At 27.0% G+C, this 8,967-nt stretch overlaps 1 protein-coding gene across 1 annotated transcript in view; it reads right to left on the bottom strand.

The window, feature by feature from the left end:
- Positions 1 to 8,967, bottom strand: part of LOC107457168 (uncharacterized) — a 36,561-nt gene that overhangs the window by 7,966 nt on the left and 19,628 nt on the right. The window contains exons 10-15 of the mRNA XM_016075269.3: positions 8,326 to 8,420; positions 6,978 to 7,073; positions 3,473 to 3,623; positions 2,632 to 2,752; positions 1,283 to 1,338; positions 992 to 1,204 (exon numbers count right to left, since the gene is read on the bottom strand). Of these exons, the coding sequence (XP_015930755.2) occupies positions 992 to 1,204; positions 1,283 to 1,338; positions 2,632 to 2,752; positions 3,473 to 3,623; positions 6,978 to 7,073; positions 8,326 to 8,420 (732 nt within the window). The remainder of the gene's footprint in view (positions 1 to 991; positions 1,205 to 1,282; positions 1,339 to 2,631; positions 2,753 to 3,472; positions 3,624 to 6,977; positions 7,074 to 8,325; positions 8,421 to 8,967) is intronic.

The raw sequence follows: 8,967 nt of genomic DNA, 5'->3' as shown, positions 1-8,967 counted from the left end.
TTTAAAAGTATAATGTTTTATTAATATTGTTTGACTCTTCAATTTAAACAAAGGAAGATTAATCAGTAATCAAGTTCAATTGGTCCTCTCATTCAATAGTACATAACTGAAGTTTGGCCTAGCCATACAGGTTAAAATATTAGGGACTAAGTGCTTGGTTTGTCATAAACAGGTTTATTTGTCTATAGTACTATTCAAGAATACTTTTTTTTCATTCATGTTAAATTCTTTTAGCTTAGTGGTGAGACATCACCAGTGTCAGTAACTGAAACTGATGTTATGCCCTTCAAAACTGTCAATACATTTTTCAGTTATTTTGTTATTTCCAATTCAAACTAATATACTTATATTTAAAAATTTTTTTTTGAATAGATGTCTTTTTTACCATCCTATAATGTAGAAATTATAAAAAATTTTTTAGAAAAATATTGTTAAAAATAAAAGGTTAATTTTTAAACAAATTCAGTATTTTTTTTTAAAAAAATATTATTTTTTAATATTGCATTGTTTATCCTTGTGCAAAAACATTATTTATCAGTATTAAAAGCATATTTAAATTGAAAGCATTAGGTATTCACTTTTGTTCAATGAATTGTGGAGCTTCAAAAATTATAAACCTTTTCCTATTATATTATATTATTTTCTTTTAATAAGTTAAAGTAAATTGTATAAAAAATATCAAATATTTATTGATACATGTAACATGTAATTATTATGTGTACAATGGTTACACCTATAGAATTTTTACCTTTTACCAAAGTTCAAGGTTCTGGACACTTTAAGACAGTCCAAAACCAGTTTAGGACGTCCAAAACCCCACCCCTGGTTTAAACTGAAATTTGTCAAATTAATTTTCTTGGTAAAAACCACCATAAAAATATATAACAAGACAAATTTTGAAACTACATTTTAATGCTATCAATTATAATTCTCAATGTTATTGTTAAAAATTAAAAAAATAAAAATTAATAAATAAAATAAAATTACTTACTTTGCAACATTTGTCTTTTTCAGCTATTTTCAAAATAGCAAATGCTTGCTGTAGTACTTTGATATTAAAATCGGATGAAGAGCCTAACGATACAACAATCTTATACAAATTTTTACGACACTTATCGTTCATGTATGGAAAAGGAAGCCTTCTTTTTGGATGACCAGACATTTGTATTTTATGACATACAGCAAAGATCTGGTTAGCTATATCCTGAAAGAAATTTTTAAAAAATTTATAGCCACTAATTTATGTATAAAATGTAACTAAAGTTACAGAAGAACAACTTACTGCTTTAAATTTTTCTTCCAGAAAAGAACTTGCTGAACTGACGAATTCATGTAACACTGAAAAAGATAAGTATATAACGGACAAGAACTTAAAATATTGCATCAAGAAAGACAGAAATCTAAAAGAGTTTGTAATAAAAGACTATTAATTTACTAATTACAATTTACATCAACTAGGGAAGAGAGAGGGGTACGATCAGATACTACCTCGATTGCTTGAAAATTAGTTGTCTTTTAGTGGAAAATTACACTCAAGAAGACTTACCATATTGGCATGTTGTTAATTTGTAGCACCTATGCAGATAAGTTTAATTTTACTACATCAACTATCTAATGTTTTCCTGTTTTTAAATTAACCTTAATTAATGGCCATTACAGTTATATAAATTAAATTCAGTTCAGCTTATTATACATTTACTAAAGATTCATACACTAACAAACAATTAGGTTTTAGTACAAAAGTAGCACCAGTCTGTTTTGTTTCGAAAACCTTTGCTCTTGGAATAGTCCCCCTCTTGTAGTGTGTCTATTGCAAGGACCTACAAAAGTTGCAGTGTAGCAGAAGAAAATAACTACAACCAAGGCTGAACAAAGGTTTTACAGGTCCCAGGGAAAAATTTATTGCAGGCTACTTTCTCAAAGCACAAAAAGCTAATTTTTATTAGTAGAATGTTCTGACAGTTCTGCATGTAAAAAGTCGTAATTTAATTGTATTGGGGAAAAACATTCTCCCAATTTTGCCCATTTGCTAAACCGCCAGTGTACATTATTACATTTTAATGAAAACTATTTATATACATCATGATAAATTTATAAAAATATTAGTATTAATTCAACTGAATTAAAAAAGATTTGCTGTAAATAATGCAGAAAATAAAACAAATAAAATCACATTACAAATATAAACTAATGAATGCTCCCTTTAAAAAAATGTTTTAAAAAACAGATCAGGATTATTTTGCAAACTAAAATTGCAAAAAGAAATGTCTTTTAATTAGTTCAATATCAAATCATGCATAAATATTTACATAACGAAACAATTATTGATGTTTACAGGTCAAATAAATTTAATCGTAAATTGAACGTAAAATGTTCTGATTGCTTCTGTGATAGGTCACAGTTTTGAGCATTGTCTATTTTTAGGAAGTGAATCCTTCAGTTCATCAAGAAAATAGTCAATATCGGGGATTGGGCTCTAAGTTGGCTCACACTCAAGTAAAATTAACGATTTTAGAAGGAGATGCTCTGACAGGTATAAAAATTCAGCAATACTCAAATATTCAATTTTTTAAGTGCCTTACAAGTTTGAAACAACAATACGCAAAAATACCATAGAATTAAAATTATTACCTTTCAGAGCTTCATTACAAGTACTGATTTGATTCCTTTTGAAGCCACAATTTTGATCTGGTTCCGGAAAGGCTGGAGGTTGATTTTTTTTCTTAGCTGATGTTTGATGTCTTTTATTAGTCTATGCAAAACAAATGAGAATTTCAAAATTGAAATTCAGCATAAAACATATTAAAATAACAATTTTACCAACAATATAAATTTTAAGTACAGAGTATTTGTTTAATTTTTTTTTATGATAAAAAATCATTTTTGTAATGTTTTTGAAATGCATTAAAGAGCATTTTATTTAAAAATCCCTGATAGAGAAGACACATTTTAGCACTTATGATTATTGTTTATTTTCAGAAATTTCTGATGAAAAAAATTTTTTTTGCATTCAACTATTTCTCCATATTAGGGAGTTATTACACTTAATCACTTTCTCAAATATGTTAAAAATAATAACTGTGGCAAGCAACATATACCACAATTTATTTACACACTGGTCTTCAAATTCTCTCTTCAATAGGATTAAGTTGGGGAAACACTAAGTTTAAAATAAGATAACAATGATTTGCATCAACATTAAAGTGAGGAAAATATTATATTATTTCTTAAGAAGTAGACTTAGACTTTCATTATCAAAAACTAAAATTTGTTAAGCAATAAGGCACATTATGAAATGAATTAAAGCTATTATTTAATCTATGAGTGGTTCTAATTGCCCTTTTAATCAATACAAAGCAGCAATTTATATCATATCTGTATCACATAGAGATATGATAAATTAATAATATTCTTTACTACAAAATATCAAACATTTATAACTAAGACAAAGTGTTTATAATATACTACTAACCACTGATGGAGTCTCATCAATATTTTCTGGAGTGATATCCATTAAAAGTTCTCGCAACAGATCTTTATTGTTTCCAGCCTCAACAGAAATCTGAGTTCCATTCCTTTTTAACCAAATATTCAAAATTCTCCAGGTTGTGTTACGCATTTGGCTAAAAATATGAATTTGCTTTAGTTGAGAAATTAAACAGCTTAATAACACATTTGAAATCAGAACAACCTGAAGGAGTTTTAAGGTCTAAGTGAATGTAAATTTTATATACAAGGAAGCAAACTAAGCTTTCTTGATTTCGAAAAATATTTTATAAAGTAGTAGACTATTTAAAACTAAAATTTGCAGATTTCTGTTTAATACAGAAAACTTTTTTCAAACCTCAAGGAGAGAAAACTGGAACTGAGCGACATTTTATATATTGATTTACATTATTTAGTAGTAAGCAAAATTTTCCAAACCAAAAAAGAAATATAAAAGCATGAATGATATAAAAATATTACTCCTTTTTGTAATTATATTGCCAAAATTGACTTATCTTTTTTTTTTATTAGTTTATTTAGGAAATTAAGAAATGCCCTAATTTCAGAGAATTTTTAAAAATAAAAACATATTAAAAACATAAAATATTAAAAAGAATATCTCAGGTTGTGTTTTGTTCAAATGTTTGTGCTCAATAAAAGTGATTTGGAAGGATTTTGACCTCTAGCATCTATAAATTAATAAAATAAATAAGTTGATTATATCAAGGATGTTTATAAATAGTGGCCAAAACAAATGAATTTCAGCTTCATTGAAGACATTTAGTTGTGCAAACACTATAGGAAAAATCTATCAGGGAAGAAAAAAAAATAAGTATAATACTTTATTTGTTTGTGAGGACATTAATTTAAACCTTTTCTGAACAAAATTTATAAATTTTAAGGATAGATAAAATGATTGATTTTACAGATAAATGAGAAACATAAATAGAGGAGACTTTTGTATTAGATATATTTTCATATAGTTTTATATAAAATTTACAATATAAATTGATTACACCACTCAATTAGATATTCAAATTATGTTATTTAAAAGAAATTATGTATGAATTTCACTCATTAATAATACAGAATGCTCCCATTTAAAAAGTGGTTTTAAGTTTACATTAAGTTAACACGATTTGCTTTCCCAAAATAAACGTGAATGAAATCGTATTAATGTCACTATTTACATTTAACAAAAAAACCTTTAGCTTAAAAAGATGACTAGACTGTAATAATTAAATAGAAAGGGGAATTATTTTTTTTCTTTACATAATAGCTTATTAAAGATCAAGTTCACATTGCAATTATACAAGATACAAAGTTTGATTATGAAAGGACTGTATTTACATGTATATTAAGGAAACATTCATTATGTTTATTATAATTTCGTTTTTAAAAATTTATTAGAAACTAAGTATTTCTATTCTATCACCTTAATCAGGGGTCCCCAACCTTTTTGTACCTAAGAGCAAATACCAGAATATCGGTTAAACGGCGGGCGCCATTTATTTTTGTAAGACAATGTTATAGTTGGTAGACATGGGTAATAATACACACACTACATATAGCGCACACAAAATTTAATTTTAGAAATTAATTTAACATATGAATATAATTAGTATTAATATTCTTGTGTAAAATAAATGATTACTGAATCGCTTGCAAAACATACGAAGTATAAAAATTATTTATAAAATACAGTCAATGTGATCTTTGTCATTGCATTTCACTGGCCATCGCTTCATAATTGGGAGAACATGATGAAATTCCTACTTGCAAGCAATCGTCAAGGTGTTCATCTGTAAATCGGGATCTATATTTTGAATTCATTGTCGAAAACAATGATTCCCACAAGTATGTGAAACCACAAAACTACTTTATTTTATATGTTGCTCTTTTTAAGAATGGAAAATTATTTATGTCAACTGTATTCCAGAATTTCTCATCTAATATAATCGTTTTGAGGATAATGTCATTCTGAAGATCCAAAATTTCTATCTCCACTTCTTCTCGCCTAACTTGAAGACATACTGAAATGCATGTTGCTATTTCGTTTACGTTTATTTGATAGTAAAAGGATTTACAGAAAAAGTGGCCATAGGCTCGATAATTAAATTGTTAAAAGCGATTTTCAAATTGATCTTGAAGCAATTGGAGGTTGATGACAAATGTAAGACAATTTCACTGTCACCTATCCTTTTTTCCAAGTTTGGAAAATGCAAAAGAGACTTTATTTTCAAATGTGATATCCAGAAAACTAACTTTGATCTGAACGATTGTTTTGCCCTTCTCATTTTTGCTATAAGTTTGTCTTTTCCCTGCAGTTCCAAGTTTAAATTATTTAGTTTTTCAATTATGTCTGTTACGAAAGACAAATCTCCTAGTCAAAGAGGATCTGTTAGTTCTAAAAATATTTGATTTTTGGCTGCAAGATAATTTTTTATTTCTTCGATTATATGTATAAATCTCTCAAGTACTTTGCCTTTACTGAGCCAGCGTGCTTCAGTTTGCAAAATGAAGTCAGCATCATCAGGATTTTGTAACAGGGCCTTGAAAAGTCGAAGTTGCAAAGGAGCTGCTAGAATTAAGTTAACTATTTCGGAAATAATTTTCGTTACGTGTAACAATTGTAGTAATTTACCGCATTAATTTTTGCATATCATTTTACGGGAAAATTAAAAACTGAAATATTGTATTTTATCGTTGGGCACAAAGCAGCGGGCGCACCTAGACCGATCGATGGGCGCCATGGTGCCCGCGGGCATAGGGTTGGGGATCACGGACCTTAATCATTGCTTTGACCAGATAAAAGTTAATTATGAAATTCTAGTATAGTTTTTATCATTATAAATAATAGAGATAAATCGTATCTAACCCGGGAGAAAACATGCTAAATTTCATTTGTTTTCAAAAGCATACTTTTATCAAAGTTTTACAAGCTATTTTTTTAAATGTCTAAAAAAATAACTACAAATTTTAAGTTTGCACAATGAATAACTTAAAAGCAGCCCAACCTGGCACAATTTCCTTATACTGCCTTAGGTAAAATTGTGTCTACCAATTCTAAATATTAGCGTCATTAAAGTTCTCATGAAAAATGCTTAATAGTTCCTGCAGACTCCCTAATTAGTATAATATTTTGAAATTCAGTCACTTTTTTCTGCATACAAATTGAAATTTTTTTTTAAAAAAAAAATAATGTTTCTTTTGAAAAAGTATGTTTTGGGGTTAATACACCCAGTCACTATTACAGTAATCTGTTAATACATATTTTAAAACATCCCTTCAAGATATTGCCATAAAACTTTATTGAATGAAAATTCTCGTAGGTTAAAACTTGTAAATGAGATCAGATTTTTTTTCTTTTCTTTTTGCTAACCATGTATTCAATGCAAAACTTTTAATCACCAAAAGTTTATGTTTTGCTTTCATTATAATAATGACAATGATAAAAAATATGATAGTTAAAAGGAAAATAATTATAGTACCAATTAGTTCCACCAGTAAAAGTAGCTATATATGAGGCTTTAATAGAACTCTTTAGAAGAGAAATAAAACTTCCAGTATGTTGAACCAATCCAAAGCTGCAATGAAAAAAAATGTATGATTTTAAAGAACACAAAAAACAAATTAAAAAAACATTTTAAAGCTTAAGGTTAACATGTTTTCAATGCACTTTAAAAACTTTTAGTTAAGGAGGATCAATTAATAAAACAAAGTAGAAAAAAATACTGAGAGAGGTTCAACATCTTTGTTATATACAATTAAAAAAGTATTTGAAAATTATTATTATTTTTATAGAATCACAAATGAACAAAAATCTTATAATTAAAATAAGCTACATTGTATTAACATAAGAAGGCTTTCTTTATAACAATGATAAGATATTAAAAAAATAAATGAATTATAAAAATAAATATTAAAAAAGCAGTACATTTTTTGTGCAGAGGTAGGGCTGATGGAGGGAGTAAAAAAAAAAAAAAAAAAAAAAAAAANAAAAAAAAAAAAAAAAAAAAAAAAAAAAAAAAAAAAAAAAAAAAAAAAAAAAAAAAAAGCACATTACGAGCCTAATATTTTTTAAACAAATTTTCCAGTCATCAAATTCCCAATATTAAAGAGGAAAAAAAATTGTATGTTACTAGCTTTAATAAAAAATTACTAGCCTTCCTCTCATTATGACAGATTATTTTTCGTACATAACATTTCGTTATTTATTTATTAGTACATTTTTCTGATCTTTAAAAGTGCATATTTAAAAAGGTTTAATTAGAAGATTTCTTTATTTCTAGAATCAATAAAAAAGAGTGGGAAAGAAAAATATTGTTTCTTTTCTAAATATTTTTATGAAGCAATATGTGAGCAACTACCAGTTAAGTTATCTTCTTTTAGGGAGGAAACTGCTGTGCATTTCAAAACAAGTTATCTCTCATGCACACTTAATTCCCTGTTTCCAATGATGTTAAGATATTGCAATTCATTCATTTTCTCCTTTTAATAAATTTTGTACAACTTTTTTACATTTCAGTAGTTTAAAATTTCCCCTTTTATAAAGGAGATATATATAATTCACTCTAATCAGTAGAAAAATATGTATTTAAAATAGAAATAGTTATTTAAATCAACGATCATGAATAACGGTTAGCCCTGAAAATATTCAAAAATAGATAAACAATTTAATGAATATGAAGAAAAAAAAATCCCTCTTAAGGTGTTACACTTATTCTTACATTCATGCTTAAACTAAAATTTAATAAATTTGTGACGGAAAAAAGTGTTTAAACAAATAATAGAAATTTCAAAGCTACTTTATAAAATGAACAGTATATACTTGCTTACTTCTGTACTAAAGATTCTAAGATTGTGAATGCTCCTTTTTGGACAATGGGATATGCCAGTATGATTAATTCTCTGCGTTCAATTGAATCACACATCTAAAAAATAACATATTGAAATTTGGAATCATATTGTGAGAGAATTGATTTGCAAACATTAGCCTCTTCATTACCTCTGTCAGCATATGTTACATTACAAATAAATTAGTGATAGTAACAAGACCTGTCCTTATGTTACCTGATAAAAGAGAAGTTAATTTTACCTGAAATATTAGAATTATCAGCCCAGTTGCGTTTTCTTCGTTTAAAATACATCTTATGCAATTTCAATATCAATTTAATTCAAATTGTTTTGTAGTGCTATAGAAAAGCAATAACTTCAAACTTACAAAAGTTGGCTTGCTGCTAACCTTTCAAGGTAGTTAATTAAAATTGCTTTAATATTGAGAGGCAACATATTTCTATGGTGAGAATTCACTTTCTTAAGCACAAGAGGTATTTCACAAATACAAATCTAAACAAAAATTATTGATTGCGAAGTCATCTCCTTTTTTCCCTTTGCACAATGATTTATTGTGCCAATACCACAAAGCAGTGCTTCCCAACCTTTTTATCACCGCGAACCTGTCAATCTATGATATTTTTT

The sequence above is a fragment of the Parasteatoda tepidariorum genome, chromosome 5 (assembly GCF_043381705.1).
Source record: "Parasteatoda tepidariorum isolate YZ-2023 chromosome 5, CAS_Ptep_4.0, whole genome shotgun sequence".
Lineage (NCBI taxonomy): Eukaryota > Metazoa > Arthropoda > Arachnida > Araneae > Theridiidae > Parasteatoda > Parasteatoda tepidariorum.
The sequence above is the reverse complement of the archived record's forward strand: the minus strand, read 5'-3'. Positions and strand labels throughout refer to the sequence as shown.